Source organism: Entelurus aequoreus, linkage group LG23, assembly GCF_033978785.1.
Source record: "Entelurus aequoreus isolate RoL-2023_Sb linkage group LG23, RoL_Eaeq_v1.1, whole genome shotgun sequence".
Lineage (NCBI taxonomy): Eukaryota > Metazoa > Chordata > Actinopteri > Syngnathiformes > Syngnathidae > Entelurus > Entelurus aequoreus.
In genome coordinates, this window is record NC_084753.1 from 42,477,242 (window position 1) to 42,496,657 (window position 19,416).

At 39.1% G+C, this 19,416-nt stretch overlaps 1 protein-coding gene across 2 annotated transcripts; it reads right to left on the minus strand.

Moving 5' to 3' along the window:
• Nucleotides 1–5,622: 5,622 nt before the first annotated feature.
• Nucleotides 5,623–18,607, minus strand: mavs (mitochondrial antiviral signaling protein). 2 transcript variants are annotated; one of them, XM_062034651.1, is made up of 5 exons: nt 18,426–18,607; nt 15,892–16,014; nt 13,443–13,623; nt 12,776–13,173; nt 5,623–6,987 (listed from the first exon to the last, which is right to left on the minus strand). In XM_062034651.1, the coding sequence occupies exons 2-5, from the start codon at nt 16,012–16,014 to the stop codon at nt 6,232–6,234; spliced, it is 1,458 nt and encodes a 485-aa protein (XP_061890635.1). In that variant the 5' UTR covers nt 18,426–18,607; the 3' UTR covers nt 5,623–6,231. The 2 variants fall into 2 exon arrangements, with proteins under 2 accessions (XP_061890635.1, XP_061890634.1); XM_062034650.1 differs by having other exon boundaries at nt 12,776–13,209; nt 18,426–18,604.
• Nucleotides 18,608–19,416: the final 809 nt, after the last annotated feature.

The following is a 19,416-nucleotide window of genomic DNA, read 5'->3' on the forward strand; positions in this document are numbered from 1 at the left end:
CTTCCTGTGGGCTCTTAAAGGTGGGCGGAGCCATCAGATGATTGAAGGCCCTGTCAACCAATCACAAGGCTAATCATATCTCGAGCCTTTGTTTGTTTGTTTAATAAACACAACACTTAACACAATATAGCCTTTCTAGTCATGCTTTAAAACATGAATGTTTCCAATTTTAGATCACACAATACACATCATTCTTTCCTTCCTCGCAATTTAATATCAACATTAAATAACCCAGCAGGGACAAGACTTTGATACAACCTTGAGTGTCCTTGAAAACTGACTCGTAAACAACGTTGCAAAATAGTTGCATTTGTAAATTGAGACGACGTCGATGTCTAACGTTGGATCCACGTTGTTGGTTGGGAAATGACCGTGAAATTTCAACGGTCAAACCAACCTCAGAACCCAACATTGATTATTCGTCGTCAAAAAGCATGTTGTTTCAACGTTGCATTTGTGTTGTAGAATATTGGCTGGGTAATGACCAAAATTCAACAGTCAAATCAACGTCAGAACTCAACATTGAATAAACGTTGTATTTGTGCTGTAGAATATTGGTTGGGAAATGACCAAATTTCAACGGTCAAATCAACCTCAAAACCCAACATTGAATAAACGTCGTCAAAAAGCATGTTGTTTCAATGTTGTAGAATAATGGTTGGGAAATAACCAAATCAACGTCAGAACCCAACATTGATTAAACGTCGTCAAAAAGCATGTTGTTTCAACGTTGTATTTGTGCTGTAGAATATTGGTTGGGTAATGACCAAAATTCAACGGTCAAATCAACCTCAGAACCCAACGTTGATTAATCGTCGTCAAAAAGCATGTTGTGTCAACGTTGTATTTGTGCTGTAGAATATTGGTTGGGTAATGACCAAAATTCAACGGTCAAATCAACCTCAGAACCCAACATTGAATAAACGTTGTCAAAAAGCATGTTGTTTCAATGTTGTAGAATAATGGTTGGGAATTAACCAAATCCACGTCAGAACCCAACATTGAATAAACGTCGTCAAAAAGCATGTTGTTTCAACGTTGTATTTGTGTTGTAGAATATTGGTTGGGAAATGACCAAAATTTAACGGACAAATCAACGTCAGAACCCAACGTTGATTAATCGTCGTCAAAAAGCATGTTGTGTCAACGTTGTATTTGTGTTGTAGAATATTGGTTGGAAAATGACCAAATTTCAACGGTCAAATCAACGTCAGAACCCAACATTGATTAAACGTCGTCAAATAGCATGTTGTTTCAACGTTGTATTTGTGTTGTAGAATATTGGTTAGGAAATGACCAAAATTTAACAGTCAAATCAACGTCAGAACCCAACATTGAATAAATGTTGTCAAAAAGCATGTTGTTTCAATGTTGTAGAATAATGGTTGGGAAATAACCAAATCAACGTCAGAACCCAACATTGATTAAACGTCGTCAAAAAGCATGTTGTTTCAACGTTGTATTCGTGTTGTAGAATATTGGTTGGGAAATGACCAAAATTTAACGGTCAAATCAACGTCAGAACCCAAAATTGATTAACGTCGTCAAAAAGCATGTTGTTTCAATGTTGTATTTGTGTTGTAGAATATTGGTTGAGAAACAACCAAAATTCAATGGTCAAAACAACGCCGGAACCCAACATTGAATAAAGGTTGTCAAAAAGCATGTTGTTTCAATGTTGTATTTGTGTTGTAGAATATTGGTTGGGTAATGACCAAAATTTAACGGTCAAATCAACCTCGGAACCCAACATTGATTAAACGTCGTCAAAAAGCATGTTGTTTCAACGTTGTATTTGTGTTGTAGAATATTGGTTGGGAAATGACCAAAATTCAATGGTCAAAACGCCGGAACCCAACTTTGAATAAACGTATTTGTGTTGTAGAATATTGGTTGGGAAATGACCAAAATTTAACGGTTAAATCAACGTCAGAACCCAACATTGAATAAACGTCGTCAAAAAGCATGTTGTTTCAATGTTGTAGAATAATGGTTGGGAAATAACCAAATCAACGTCAGAACCCAACATTGATTAAACGTCGTCAAAAAGCATGTTGTTTCAACGTTGCATTTGTGTTGTAGAATATTGGTCGGGAAATGACCAAATTTCAACAGTCAAAGCAACCTCAGATGCCAACATTGATTAAACGTCGTCTAACATCATGTTGTTTCAACGTTAGTGCGGGTGGAGGTGTAGCCAGCACTGTTTGTAGGAGTAAAAGTCACCGCCGCTGTCCGTGGTGCTGAGGACGAGCGCCATCGGGCAGGGGCGGGGCATGTGCTGACGGCGAGACACAGCTGGCAGGTGATTAGATTTCACAGGTGGTACGTGTTGTTGGAAGCAGATCAGAATCATATCCATATTTAAGTGTTACTTCTTTCTAAACTCCTATAGTCATATAAAGAATAGCTAGTATTCTTCCTTCTTTTGAGTCTCATAGTAAGGTGTTGGCCTTCTAGATTGGAATGTGTCAGAGTAGAGATAACTCGGAGTAGTCTAAACAAATGGAGTGAGGGCGGGGGACAGAGGGAAGATCACGGGACTTCCGGGGGTTTGAGGGGAGACCGAGCTAGACCGATCTGGACCGGGCTGGGGAACGCTGGTGTGCTGGATTGGTCTCAGTTTGTCCTCTAAGCTTGGAGAATAAACCACAAAATACCAACTGCTGCCTGTTGATTGAATATAAACATCAGCTTATTGCCATAAAAAGAATCTGGGAGAGACTAGCAATTTGAATTCCCCATTGGAGGAATGCTGGTCGACGCAACAGTGTTAATCTAATTATCCGTTGTCTTTAAGAGTGAGCGCCCGGGTGCAGGAGAGGGAGGGAGTTGGGAGAGAGACTGGAAAGTCCTGGAAGAAAACGTCATATTTGATGGTTGTGTTGAAAAACATTAAAGCTGTTGTCAAATCCGTGCGCTTGTGTACTTTGACGTGCATATCTGTGGAGCCGCAAGACAGCGACTCCCACAGTTAGGTTTGAGTTGCTCAACGTCAGGAGCTAATTTAAGAAGTTCCCAACATTGTTTCAATGCTGAGAAAACATCAAACCTTGACTGGTGTGATTTGTGTCAACAAAGAGATCCAACAAATTCCATGATGCAAAACGTTCAAATGTGCATTATTCCCTTGATGTTTTATTGTAGTGTTTACAGCAGTATTCACAATGAACTGGGTTACCTGATCACAAATATTTTAGAACACTTACAACAGATTTTCCCCAGCACCCGTGCTCCCGTGGAAAGTCCCCTTTAGCACCTTTGGGGCTGATTTGGACCGATGAAGAATCTTTGTTGGACATCTTAGAAGTCGAAGCTGGAATGAACAACAATGGCCATACAAGATGCGGCTGGGATGGCGGCACCTTGGCTTGATTATTGCATGATTTCCGGTGAGAAAATGTTTTGAAATATGAGGAAATTGGAACCTTAGCACAGGTGTCAAACTCAAGGTCTGATCTGGCCCGCCACATGATTGTCTTCGGCCCTCGAAAAACCGTAAATGTGTTAATAAAGTACTTCATCTTTTCTTCCTAAATATATTTGTTCTTTCCATTTTGACAGGGAAAAAAAATACATATACTCTATTCAATGGCATATTTTCTCAATAATAATGCAATAAATACGTTGCAACAATTTTTGTTCAAATATAAATAAATACTTTGTATATGCTTGACTTATAATTTCATATCAAATTATCCATCCAACTGTACACTGTAAAAATGACAATAGATTTTTTTAACCATTTTTTTTTACACCATTTGACTGGAAAACAGTACCATTGTTTTTGACGATACAATTTTGGCAACTGAGCCGTAAAATCTGAAGTTTTTACAGTAAAAAAACCAAAAAAAAATGGCAACGACCTTGCCAAAATTGTACCGTAAAAAACAGTTTTATTTACAGTTTAAAAAAAAGAAGTAAGTGTTTTAGTAAAATTCTGGCCAATGAGCTGCCAGTTTTTTTCCATTCACATCAATACATTTATAAATCTGTAGTTGTTTTTAACGGCAAAACAAAAATGGCAGCTCATTTTACTATTTTTTACAGTAAAATTCTGGCAACTGAGCTGTAAAATCTGAAGTTGTTTTTACAGTAAAAAAAACAACCTAAAAATGGCAGCGACCTTGCCAAAATTGTACCGTAAAAAAAAGTTTTATTTACAGTTTAAAAAAAAAAAGTAAGTGTTTTAGTATATTTATTTTTTTATTATCTTTTTAATTTGTATTTATTTTTATTTTAATACACTGTAGCACTTTGAGGTTGTTTACTCAATGTAAAGTGCTTTATACAAATAAAATCTACCCCAAACCACACGCCTCCACCACCGCTTGATTCCCCTTCGGGGTGATGGACGGCTGGCAGCGCTTTATAGCAGCAGTCGACCTCCAGGGCCCCAACTCATGTTTATGTGTGCATGGCATGGAGGTTTTTTCCAACTCAGTCCTTTGAGACACTTGTGATTTAGGGCTATATAAATAAACATTGATTGATTGATTGATTATTATTAGTAGTAGTAGTAGTAAAATTCTGGGAAATGAGCTGCCATTTTTTTCCCATTTACATCAATACATTATAAAATCTGTAGTTGTTTTTAACGGCAAAACAAAAATGGCAGCTCATTTTAGTATTATTTTTTTACAGTAAAATTCTGGCAACTGAGCTTTATTTAAAAAAACAGTGGTACCGTTTTTCCATTTGCATGTATACACTATAAAATCTACAGCTGTTTTTACGGTAAAGAAAATCAAAACAATGGCTGTTCACTTACCAGATTTTTACCATAAAAACATTTCTATTTCAAGTAAAAACCAAACAAACAGTAAATGTTATAGTAAAATTCTGGCAACTGAGCTGCTAGTTTTTTTAATTTAAAAAAACAGTGGTACACTTATACCATTAATACACTGTACAATCTAGTTCTTTTCACTTGCCAGAATTTTACTGTAAAAAAGCGGTTGTCTATTTACAGTAAAAGACACTGTAAATGTTATGGTAAAATTCTGGCAAATGAGCTGCCAGTTGTTAACCGTAAAACAAACAAACAGTGGTACCGTCATGCCATTTCAAGTACAAACCTCCGTATATTTTACAGTACAATTATTATTTTTCTTTCCTCTACATTGTACGTAAAACAAATCCAGTAATCTAATCAGAGCGTAGAAAACTGAACTGAATCGCAAGATGGATCACATCATGGAAAAAGCTGGTTGAAAGGGAAAAATTGGATATGAGGGCCGGCATGGGAATAGAACAGACAAGCCATTGTAATGTCTGTTCGCGGAAAAACAAAACCCTAATCTACGATTTGACTCCCTCGAATGGCCTTGACGCAACAACAGGAGCAGGCTGTTCTGAAAACATCCCCCCGAGGACTCCTCAATGATGGACGCTTTTGACCTCCCTCCCTCCTCAACGACACCTGGAGTCGAACTTTTGCTTGCATGCAGAACGGCCCCAGGCCTATGGAAACTACATCAACACACCCAAGACAATGGGCATACACACACCCCCACCCCTTCACCACCGCTTGATTCTCCTTCGGGGTGATGGACGGCTGGCAGCGCTTTATAGCAGCAGTCGACCTCCAGGGGCCCCAACCCCACCCCCCCCCCACCCCTCTGTTGCGAGTTGTCGTGATTATATGGAACATGTTTATGTGTGCATGGCATGGAGGTTTTTTCCCACTCCAGACTAGGCCCCCTTAGGAGCCCAGTCTAGATTGTATTTTTTTACTCATCTTCTTCCCCAGCGTTTTACCTTTTTCCCTTCTTTTACGGGGCACCTTGTAACCCTGTACACTGTTTGTTTGTCTAATCTTGACCGGGTTTGTACTGAAAACAACGTTTTGTTGTACCTGTGCAATGACAATAAAGTCCTATCCTATCCTAGCCCTGTCCTATCCTATCCCCAAATGGTGTAATAATACCATTGACTGTTAGAAGCGGCCCTCAATGGAAACCATTTTGACCCCCCTGCCTTACAGGTTCTACTGTAATGTTAAAAAATGCTAAGATGGAAGGAAGCTAATTTAGAGTGACTATTAAAATGCTTAATATAAGATAGCTACAAGGCTTGGCAGCCACCAGCCTCAAGGACAAAGTGCTTGGGAAACATTTCCACCACGCACGCAGCAACTCACCTGAAAGCGGACAGGTGAGCTGCTGAAAGACACACCTGCAGAGACGAGCCACGACAATAAGGCACGCTTCCTTCACCAACCCCCTGACCTTAATGCTTCCACTTCCACGCCATCAGCAGTGCGCCGGCGCCCACGCCCAGAGCCGTCAGGATGTACTTGCTGTTGGCGGACAGCCTGCCGGAGGAGGGGTTCACCGGCTCCTCGGCGGCGGGGGCGCCGTCCTTGGAGGCGTCGCCGTTGCCGACGCTCTGGCCGTCGAGGTCGAGGAGCGACGCCTGCTGGGTCACGTGCATCACGTGCACCCGCGCCTCCTCTTTCTCAGGGGGGTGTTCCTCGGGTTCGGCGCCGTTGCCGACGCTCTGGCCGTCGAGGTCGAGGAGCGACGGCTGCTGGGTCACGTGCATCACGTGCACCCGCGTCTCCTCTTCCTCCGGGGGGCTTTCCTCGGGTTCGGCGCCGTTGCCCACGCTCTGGCCGTCGAGGTCGAGGAGCGACGGCTGCTGGGTCACGTGCATCACGTGCACCCGCGTCTCCTCTTCCTCCGGGGGGCTTTCCTCGGGTTCAGCGCCGTTGCCCACGCTCTGGCCGTCGAGGTCGAGGAGCGACGGCTGCTGGGTCACGTGCATCACGTGCACCCGCGTCTCCTCTTCCTCCGGGGGGTTTTCCTCGGGTTCGGTGCTCGTCTCTCCTTGCGCAAAGTCGCTGATTTCCAGACGGTCTGTGTTGCCCGAGTAGGTGGTCAGCGGTTGGGCGCTGAGAAGTGGGCAGGGCAGGCTCAGTCCCACGGGGAGGGCGGACCTCACGGATGTACTTTCGGTCGGCGTGGCATCAGGTACTGAACGCACCTTGGACATCAGAACACAGCCTTTAAAACCCACTCATCGAGGTTCGGACACATCCACAAAAAATATACCCCACACACCCACAAATATACCTCACCCCCTATCCTTGACGCAAATCCCTTAGGGGTGATGGACAGCTGGGCAGCGCCTGAAGAGCTGCAGCCTGCCACCGTAGCCCCTCACTCCCTCCCCTCTGTTGCAAGTCTGGAGATGTATGTTGTAATATGTATATGTGCCTTGCTATGGAGGGTTTTTCCCACTTAGGAGCCCAGTCTAGATTGTATTTTTTTACTCATCCTCCCCCAGCGTTGACCTTTTTCCCATCTTTTACGGTGCGCCTTGTGGCGACCCATCAGCGTTCCTGTTCTGTAACCCTGCACACTGTTTGTTTGTCTCATCTTCAACGGCTTTGTGCTGAAAACTAAGTTTTGTTGTACTTATGCAATGACAATAAAGACCTACCTATCAATACTGTTCTTGAGAGAACTAAAGTACTGTTCCGTAGTACTCCTAACTGTTTTGAGGGACAGATTTCCAAAAAAAACAAGGACCAGAAGGGCGGACTTCACTATTATTTGATATAGTCTAGAGCAGGGGTCACCAACCTTTTTGAAAGCAAGAGCTACTTCTTGGGTACTGATTAATGCGAAGGGCTACCAGTTTGATACACACTTAAATAAATTGCCAGAAATAGCCAATTTGCTCAATTTACCTTTAACTGTATGTTATTATTAATAATTAATGATATTTACACTTAATTGAACGGTTTAAAAGAGGAGAAAATACGAAAAAAATCACAATTAAATTTTGAAACATAGTTTATCTTCAATTTCGACTCTTTAAAATTCAAAATTCAACCGAAAAAAAGAAGAGAAAAACTAGCTAATTCGAATCTTTTTGAAAAAATTAAAAAAATAATTTATGGAACATCATTACAAATTTTTCCTGATTAAGATTAATTTTAGAATTTTGATGACATGTTTTAAATAGGTTAAAATCCAATCTACACTTTGTTAGAATATATAACAAATTGGACCAAGCTATATTTCTAACAAAGACAAATCATTATTTCTTCTAGATTTTCCAGAACAAAAATTTTAAAAGAAATTCAAAAGACTTTGAAATAAGATTTAAATTTGATTCTACAGATTTTCTAGATTTGCCGGAATATTTTTTTTAAATTTTAATCATAATAAGTTTGAAGAAATATTTCACAAATATTCTTCGTCGAAAAAACAGAAGCTAAAATGAAGAATTAAATTAAAATGTCTGTATTATTCTTTACAATAAAAAAAATAAATTTACTTGAACATTGATTTAAATTGTCAGGAAAGAAGAGGAAGGAATTTAAAAGGTAAAAAGGTATATGTGTTTAAAATTCCTAAAATCATTTTTAAGGTTGTATTTTTTCTCTAAAATTGTCTTTCTGAAAGTTATAAGAAGCAAAGTAAAAAAAAATCATGAATTTATTTAAACAAGTGAAGACCAAGTCTTTAAAATATTTTCTTGGATTTTCAAATTTTATTTGAGTTTTGTCTCTCTTAGAATTAAAAATGTCGGGCAAAGCGGGACCAGCTTGCTAGTAAATAAATAACATTTAAAAAATAGAGGCCACTCACTGGTAAGTGCTGCTATTTGAGCTATTTTTAGAACAGGCCAGCGGGCTACTCATCTGGTCCTTACGGGCTACCTGGTGCCCGCGGGCACCGCGTTGGTGACCCCTTGTCTAGAGAAGCAACGACATAGTGATGTGCCATACCACTGATTGTCTTTCCGATCCGATACCAAGTGATACTTTGTGCAAATACTTAATGTGTCTGCTCAAATTTGAAAAGTTGTTTTCAAATAATCACATATAAAATAATAACCGTAAAAATGTAAGAAAAATAGAGCAGAAAAAACTAGAAAAATATGACATTTTAAACAAATAATAATAATAATAATAATAATTAGGGATGTCCGATAATGGCTTTTTGCCGATATCCGATATTCCGATATTGTCCAACTCTTTAATTACAGATACCGATATCAACCGATACCGATATCAACCGATATATGCAGTCGTGGAATTAACACATTATTATGCCTAATTTGGACAACCAGGTATGGTGAAGATAAGGTACTTTAAAAAAAATAAAAATAAAATAAGATAACTAAATTAAAAACATTTTCTTGAATAAAAAAGAAAGTAAAACAATATAAAAACAGTTACATAGAAACTAGTAATTAATGAAAATGAGTAAAATTAACTGTTAAAGGTTAGTACTATTAGTGGAGCAGCAGCACGCACAATCATGTGTGCTTACGGACTGTATCCCTTGCAGACTGTATTGATATATATTGATATATAATGTAGGAACCAGAATATTGATAACAGAAAGAAATGGGGGAGGGAGGTTTTTTGGGTTGGTGCACTAATTGTAAGTGTATCTTGTGTTTTTTATGTTGATTTAATAAAAAAATTAAAAAAACGATACAGATAATAAAAAAAACAGATACCGATAATTTCCAATATTACATTTTAACGCATTTATCGGCCGATAATATCGGCAGGCCGATATTATCGGAAATCCCTAATAATAATAATAATATACTTAGTCATCCATGACAGAATGTGTTGTCTTTAAATAAATATATCTCTTTTTAGCTTTTTTTCATGTATTTTTTAGAACACTTCTAAATGTGTGACTGAACATGAATATTTTCGTACAGGCTCTAGCGCCGCCCTAGTGGCTCCCTGGAGCTTTTTCAAAAATGTATTAAAATGGAAAAAGATGAGGGAAAAAATATAATTTTTGTTTGAATATAGTTTCTGTAAGAGGACAAACATGACACAAAACTAATTGTTAGAAATCCAACTGTTTATACTAAACATGCTTCACTGATGACAGTATTTAGCGAGCAATGTTTTGTCCTACTAATATCAGCGGTCCTTGAACTCACCGTAGTTTGTCTACATGTACAACTTTCTCTGACGCCGCCACGGAAAAACGTGTTTTTTCGCCACTCCTTTGTCTCATTTTGTCCACCAAACGGCCGTGGCCTGAGCTTCCTCGCCCGTATGGCGCTCGCCCTGGTCACCTGGCTCTGGATCGTTCTACAAACCCCGTTTCCATATGAGTTGGGAAATTGTGTTGGATGTAAATATAAACGGAATACAATGATTTGCAAATCCTTTTCAACCCATATTCAGTTGAATATGCTACAAAGACAACATATTTCATGTTCAAACTCATAAACTTTTTTTTTTTTTTGCAAATAATCATTAACTTTAGAATTAGATGGCAGCAACACGTGCAGCCAATTTAAAATGTGGACTCGTCAGACCACAGAACACTTTTCCACTTTGCATCAGTCCATCTTAGACGAGCTCGGGCCCAGCGAAGCCGACGGCGTTTCCGGGTGTTGTTGATAAACGGTTTTCGCCTTGCATAGGAGAGTTTTAACTTGCACTTACAGATGTAGCGACCAACTGTAGTTACTGGCAGATGGTTTCTGAAGTGTTCCTGAGCCCATGTGGTGATATCCTTTACACACTGATGTCGCTTGTTGAGGGATGGAAGGTCACGGGCTTAGCTGCTTACGTGCAGTGATTTCTCCACATTCTCTGAACCCTTTGATGATATTACGGAGCGTAGATGGTGAAATCCCTAAATTCCTTGCAATAGCTGCTTGAGAAAGGTTTTTCTTAAACTGTTCAACAATTTGCTTGCGCATTTGTTGACAAAGTGGTGACCCTCGCCCCGTCCTTGTTTGTGAATGACTGAGCATTTCATGGAATCTACTTTTATACCCAATCATGGCACCCACCTGTTCCCAATTAGCCTGCACACCTGTGGGATGTTCCAAATAAGTGTTTGATGAACTTTATCAGTATTTATTGCCACCTTTCACAACTTCTTTGTCACGTGTTGCTGCCATCAAATTCTAAAGTTAATGATTATTTGCACAAAAAAAAACAAGTTTATGAGTTTGAACATCAAATATGTTGTCTTTGTAGCATATTCAACTGAATATGGCTTGAAAAGGATTTGCAAATCATTGTATTCCGTTTATATTTACATCTAACACAATTTCCCAACTCATATGGAAACGGGGTTTGTACTTTGTGGACGGTTTTTCTTTGTTTCCTGCTTCACGGGACTTTTAAACCTAGTTTTACTTGCGTTCCAACGCCTGCTCTCTCTGCATCCTTGGCGTCACGCTCACTAAACCCTGACCTAGGGATGATACTCGAAACCGGTTTTCCCGGTTGTTTGATAAGAAAAGAACCGAGTCCTCGGACTCGAATCCCTTTTTGAGAACCGGTACCCGTTATCGAGACCACTATAGTAAAGGAAAAGAGTTGATTCTTTATTCGAATCCCGTCCCGACCAGAAATGCTCCGTGGGACATCACAATAAATGACGTCACGTAGCTCAGTCATTAGGCGCAGATAGCGAAAGCAGGAAAACAATGGACGGGAAAAAGCGCTCCAAGGTGTAATAAAGTTCAAAACAAAAGCTATAATCCATCGAATAACTTTACTGAGAGATTTTAGCAGGGTAAAACACATGACCAACACTTTTACGACCAACCGGAAACATAGCAACCAGGCTAGCAACGCACCTCCTTTACGGCAGCTGTCGCAACGTTCTTAAAGCAAGCGCAGCACATACATATATATACAACATATCTCCCTTTTTTAACTTTTGTTTTTCTTTCCTTGTAAACATTACAAAATCACACTGTAGATGTGTTGTCTGTCTAATTATAAATAATGCAGACGAGGCGTGTTGGCTGAGTTCTTGACGTTTACTTTCACAGCGTGGCAACATGCAACACTTTTCGGGGCTACCGCGCATGCTCGTCACTCCCGTTGCATGCTGGGTAGTGTAGTTGTTATAATCTCTAGCTCATCACATTTTTCCCCCTATAAAGAAATAATGTTAACTCAATAAAGTGTATTTCTTTTTTTAGCTTTAACTTTTCATTTATTAGCATCGTAACCACATTTGCAAACAACTTTTCTCTTCATAGAATTTTCTTTAAAGAAATAAAGTGCAAAAATGTCAAAGCATTATAAAAAAACAGTTATGTTCCAATAGCAGCAGAAGTGCACTTTTTGGAGAGCTGTATTATTTTCAGTTTTGTGCCCAAGGGACTGACTTTATTGAACACTATATTATTATTTATACACCTATAGTGATCACAGAGACAGCTTGTTTTTGTGTTACTGTATATATTTAGTTTTCTGAAAAATCCCACTTAATATACTTTGGGTAACAACAGTCAATATTTATTTATTTTATTTTATTTTTTTAGGTGGGTAACAGTCAATATTTATTTATTTATTAGATTTTATTTTTTTATTATATAATAAAAGTGAGCTTTTGTTAAACCAAATATTGTGTTTTTTCCCACATACAACAACCTATCTGGACTCCATAAGAGAATCGATAAGGAATCGGTTCGATAAGAGGATTTGATAATAGGCTCGAACTCGATAATTCCTTATCAAACATCATCCCTACCCTGACCATTACAATGCATGATGGGAAAAATGCAGAACACCCTCTCCACACTTATCCATGTTTTTCGCATTTTAGATTGATTAAAAAAAACTTTCAGGTCATCACGGAAGTAAACGAGGTCGGAGTCGAATGGCCAAATGTTTTAAGCTCAATGTGGCCCCCCAGTCAGAAAGTGAAGACCCTCCTGGTCTGGGGTTAAAGTAGCAAGAATGAACCATCGAAGCCTCGACCTGATCCTTGTAGTCCTAACAACAAACAGAATGAGGGCTTTTTCTCACCTGGGAATGTTCTTCTGGCTCCAGGGTGACGACCTCTTCCACCGGAGGGTCTGTTTTCTGCACGGGGGGCCGCTCAGGGGTCACGTCGCTCTGTTCAGTCGGCACGGCGCCGCCCGCTGAAACCTCTCCTGGGCTCACTTGATCAGGGTGCAAAACAACCAGGAAGTCGGATGGAGAGGTCTCCTCCGGCACAGGGCGAGCCGGATCCGGCTCGCCCTGTGCTCGGTCGGGCGAGGGGGGCGACTCGGGCGCGGCAGCCGGCGTTGAAGCTTCCGGCTGTGCTTCAGTTACCGGAGGGGGTGTGGCATTGGGGGCGGGTCGTGGAGGGGACGGTGGCGCGGCAACCTGGCCGAGACCTGCACCGGTCTCGGGCACGGGGAGGTGAGCATCATCTGGAGCTGGATGGACATTGGAAGGAGAGCTGGGGTTGGAGTCTAAGGCAATGTAAACAATGTGTTACTACAGTGTAGAGAGCACATCATATATTGGAACAAAGGTTAAATATTCAAAACACAGTGTTACTGTTCAAACTGTGCGGAATGTCAGCGGCCAAAAATAATAAATATACTTGTTTTTAATGAATACCTAAGCCTACTGTGCTACTGTATTATAATGTTAGGTATTATAGTGTTTTCTGAGGTTTGAGAAGCAGCGCTATAATGCTTACTGTGGGCGCCCCTCAGAGTGTCGTATTCCGCCCGCACCTCAGCCGCGATGCTGGTGTGCTCGCACATCTCCAGTGCTCTGATAAAGTGCTCGGGCCAGCTCTCCCTCCTCTTCAGGCAGTCCAGAAGAAGAACCATGCCGTCAAAATTGCCACACGTCTCCCTCTTGGCCTCGATGGTCTCCTGCAAGCACACACGCCACATCAACCTCTTTTTTTGTTGTTGCATGTACACGCTCAAAAAGAACGCTCTCCCTGACCACCTGAGGGCACCACAGACTGTGGATGCTTTTAAAAAAGGCTTAAAAACCCATCTTTAAAAAAAAAAAGCCTTTTTTTTTAGATATATGCATACTACTTTTAGTTATTTTTCTGTTCTAGTTTTTTTTATATTTTATTTTTATTTTTAACATCTTTAAATTTTTTGAAATTTTTAATAAACAAACATAAAAAAAAGAAAATAAGTTGTGCATTAAAAATAGTTATTTATTTATTATTATTATTATTCATGATATAATATTACCAAATTATTACAATACAAAATATTATATTACGTATTTATTTAATATTATATTTATTATCTAATATAATCTAAAATTCATAACCCATAACATAATCTATTGTTATATATTTATTTATTTCAAATTATTTAATATAATATTTATTATCTAATATAATGCATTATTATATATTTATTTATTTAATATGATATTTACTATCTAATATAATTTATTATTATATATTTATTTATTTCTAATTATTTAATATTATATTTATCATCTAATATAATTTGCTATTATATATTTATTTGTTGGGGACACTGAGAAGTGCAGTTGTCTGTGGCTTCATGATGCATGTTTTTTTTTTTTATTGTATCTTATTTTATATATAATGTGTAGGGATGTCCGATAATGGCTTTTTGCCGATATCCGATATTCCCCAACTCTTTAATTACCGATACCGATATCAACCGATACCGATATCAACTGATATATGCAGTCGTGGAATTAACACATTATTATGCCTAATTTGGACAACCATGTATGGTGAAGATAAGGTACTTTAAAAAATAAATAAATAAATAAGATAACTAAATTAAAAACATTTTCTTGAATAAAAAAAGAAAGTAAAACAATATAAAAACAGTTACATAGAAACTAGTAATTAATGAAAATGAGTAAAATTAACTGTTAAAGGTTAGTACTATTAGTGGAGCAGCAGCACGCACAATCATGTGTGCTTACGGACTGTATCCCTTGCAGACTGTATTGATATATATTGATATATAATGTAGGAACCAGAATATTGATAACAGAAAGAAATGGGGGGAGGGAGGTTTTTTGGGTTGGTGCACTAATTGTAAGTGTATCTTGTGTTTTTATGTTGATTTAATTTAAAAAAAACCAAAAAAAAAACCCGATACAGATAATAAAAAAAACGATACCGATAATTTCCGATATTACATTTTAACGCATTTATCGGCCGATAATATCGGCAGGCCGATATTATCGGACATCCCTAATAATGTGTGTGGATAACTGGAAAAAAAGAACATTTGACATGTGTTTAATTGTATTTCTGGACTTTATATGTCGAAAATCAACAAACATTAAAAAAAAAAAAAAAAAAGTTGTACTTTAAGAATACGGTTAGTTATTTATTATTTTTATTCATTGTATAATATTATTATTACCGATTTTTTAAATATTATATTATGTATTTATTTAACATTACATTTATTATCCAATACGATGTATTATTATATATTTATTTATTTCAAACTCTGAAGTATATTGAGTCCTGGCTGCAGTAGTTGGAAGGCCAAGATGCAGGAGACAGGAGGATGACGTGCAGGTAAGACAAATATTGCATGATATTCAACACAGGAGGGGAAAGAGCGCAGGAAAAGGAAGCAAAAATAAGAGCGCTACACAGGAAATAAACACAAACTAAGGAAACATAAGACAGATGGTCACAGTAGTGGTGTGAATAACAATATAGCCAAGCTAATGCCACAGAAGAAAGCAGGACACAATCTTACAAAGTGAAGAAAAATCCTGTTTCAAACCATAATATTAAGAACTACTGTTAGAATAAAAAGTAAGTCACATTTCAGACATTGTACACAAGCTTACTTACTTCTTTTTCCACAGTGTTCCCATTAATGATACACATTACCTCAATTAACTCAAGTATCAAAAGTATTTAGACTTGAGAATCTATATTAGAGCAGAAAGAGCTGCTATTCCTAGCCCCTCCCTGCTCCGTCACTGCTAACATAATGGCAAATTGTGATCCAGTCCCGTGTCTGATGATGTTTATTTGCTCCAAAATAGTTCATTATTGATCGATCTCCATCCATCCGTCCATTTTTCCACCGCTTGTCCCTTTCAATCTCTTTCCCATAAACTCATTCCAGTCCAAAACCTAAGTGTCAGATGGAAGAACTCACCCTGTCGTGAGCGGTCAGACACGGCAAATGGACCACCATCTCTCTCACTTTGACCGTGCTCACAATGGTCGGCATGTTGGTCCTCAGGTAGCCGTTATACAGCTTGTCACTGGCAAATGACATCTGGCGGGAAAAAATAAATAAATACAAATCGGTGCGTTTTCTCAAAAAACTTAAATACACTTAAAATGTGAACAAAAGTTGAGTTACTTAATTTATGAACTTAAGAATTACTTGGAAAAATGACAACAAGCATAATAAACACTGTTGAGTATGGAACTGAACACGAATATTTTTGTACAGGCAGAATGTTTGACACAGGAGGTTACACAATCATATTATTATTATTATTATTATTATTATATTCTTACAACGGGACAAAAAACAACAGTAAAAATTAGAGATGTCCGATAATATCGGTCTGCCGATATTATCGGCCGATAAATGCGTTAAAATGTAATATCGGAAATTATCGGTATCTGTTTTTTTATTATCAGTATCGTTTTTTTTTGTTGTTTTTTTATTAAATCCACATAAAAAACACAAGATACACTTACAATTAGTGCACCAAGCCAAAAAACCTCCCTCCCAGCCATTTACACTCATTCACACAAAAGGGTTGTTTCTTTCTGTTATCAATATTCTGCTTCCTACATTATATATCAATATATATCAATACAGTCTGCAAGGGATACAGTCCGTAAGCACACATGATTGTGCGTGCTGCTGCTCCACTAATAGTACTAACCTTTAACAGTTAATTTTACACATTTTCATTAATTACTAGTTTCTATGTAACGGTTTTTATATTGTTTTACTTTCTTTTTTATTCAAGAAAATGTTTTTAATTTATTTATCTTATTTTATTTGATTCATTTTTTAAATAGTACCTTATCTTCACCATACCTGGTTGTCCAAATTAGGCATAATAATGTGTTAATTCCACGACTGTATATATCGGTTGATATCGGTATCGGTTGATATCGGTATCGGTAATTAAAGAGTTGGACAATATCGGCATATCGGCAAAAAGCCATTATCGGACATCCCTAGTAAAAATGTAAGAAAAAAAGAGGAAGAAAATCAGTATGTAATGAGAAAATATGGAATGTTCAAACTAATATTTTATAATAATATACTTAGTCACCTATAGTACAAAGCTGACAATATCTGTTTTAAGCATTTTTTTTTTAATATATAAAAAAATCAATATTGCCTCCGCATACTTTGACTTTTCAGTATTCGGCCCTTGGTGGAAAAAGTTTGGACACCAAAAAGTATCAATATTTCGATTTGAGAATTGAAATTCGAGCATAAAGATCCGGAATTGACATCGCCGTATCACCCGGCATATCCCTACATTGCACTGTGGAGGGACGTCAGCCGCTAGCTAATATGTACACATTGATATCAGTGATATTGTATACCGAGTGTGTATTGCGCAAGCCTAGTTAATATTCTGTGTTAAAGTAGTGTGGATCTTCCCTCTCCACCTTGTGACATTTTAGTTTTGGGTCCGACCCTCACTTGAGGGTTCCAGGTTCGATCCCCGCTTCCACCATCCTCGTCACTGCCGTTGTGTCCTTGGGCAAGACACTTTATTCACCTGCTCCCAGTGCCACCCACACTGCTTTAAATGGAACTTACATATTGGCTTTCACTATGTAAAAGTGCTATATAAATAGAATTCACGTCCCTTAAATCGTTTTTAAATCATATTCATTTTTATATTTATTTATTTTGTTTTTATTCAGTCATTGGTGGAGCTAAGGATAGCGCTTGAATCTTGTTTTTGTATGTTTGTGCAGCACTTTGGAAACGTGTGTTGTTTAAATGTGCTCTATAAATAAAGTGGACTGGATTGAAAGTGAAAGTGAAAGTAAAGAAAAGCTAGGCTGGAAGAAACAGGAAGAAGTTTTTTTTAAAGGCGACCTTGACTATACTTGGGATAATTACAGTGGTTAATGATATCACGAGTAACAGTATCAGTCGTTAATGATATCCTGAGTAACAGTATCAGGGCAGTGGTGCTTTGTTGTGACCACTTCTCTGCCGTGTTTGCACTAAACAGTCGCTCAGGCGGATCCAAAGTCAGCCTCTTTCCCCGAATGGGCCACGAACCGTAAAATATCCGTCTGCAAAAAAACAAAAACAAAAAAAAAAGGAGCAAAGTCTCCTGCCGAGTGTGGTTATTATTATGTTCCGCACCTGCTCCGGATTGCAGATTAACAGGACGCAATTAAAGTATGACCTTTAGGTCCTGGCCCGGACACGATCTTGGAAATTGTTTTCTTAGCGAGAAATAGGATAATAATCGTAGACAAATACGATTAAATGCCTCTTAAACCGGTTTAATGCGTAAGCTAATGTATGTTTAGCTAACATAATGTTAGCTAAACATGATTAATGACTCATATGCTTATTAAGACACGGTGAAAGTTTGGTATAAAAAAACAAACAATGAAGACATTGCCGTGAATAAAACGTCATTCTTGAAGTCAACAGTACCGAAATAAAGTTTAATCCGGGCTCACCTTTAGCGTGTCTTCGTGCGTCCACTCGAGATATTCCGAAGGTGCTTGACCTCACTCCTTTCACGCAACATCTGCCCGGACCCGCCCACTTCCGCCTCTGCCGCCTCCTTATTGGACGGCAGCCCGCCGTCCGGTCCACATCCCGCCCAATCGCAGTGGGGTAGAGGGGCGTGGCTTGCGGCGCCTTTAATCCAATGTCACTGTTCAACTGTGACAGAGAGAGAGAGAGAGAGAGAGAGAGAGAGAGAGAGAGTTAGAGCGACAGGATTAGATTTGATCTCGATTTCTGCTTTACATCTGTCTCTAATCCCACGAACCTAATCTGTGCACACGGACAGGATGAAGGCGCATTAAAAAAAAGGCCTAAATTAGGTTTTAAATGACAAAAAAAACACATTTATTTACTACTTGTGCTCCTTTTTAAGACCATAATAAAACCCCACTACACTACAGGGCTGCAGCTATCGATTATTTTAGTAACACATCGATTAATTGACTAATCGGATATAGTGGATGGTGGAGGGTGTGTCAGTGGATGGTGGCGGGTGTCAGTGGATGGTGGAGGGTGTGTCAGTGGATGGTGGAGGGTGTGTCAGTGGATGGTGGAGGGTGTGTCAGTGGATGGTGGAGGGTGTGTCAGTGGATGGTGGCGGGTCTCAGTGGATGGTGGAGGGTGTGTCAGTGGATGGTGGAGGGTGTGTCAGTGGATGGTGGAGGGTGTGTCAGTGGATGGTGGAGGGTGTGTCAGTGGATGGTGGAGGGTGTGTCAGTGGATGGTGGAGGGTGTGTCAGTGGATGGTGGAGGTGTGTCAGTCGATGGTGGAGGGTGTGTCAGTCGATGGTGTGGGGTGTGTCAGTGGATGGTGGAGGGTGTGTCATTCGATGGTGGAGGGTGTGTCAGTGGATGGTGGAGGTGTGTCAGTCGATGGTGGAGGGTGTGTCAGTGGATGGTGGAGGTGTGTCAGTTGATGGTGGAGGGTGTGTCAGTCGA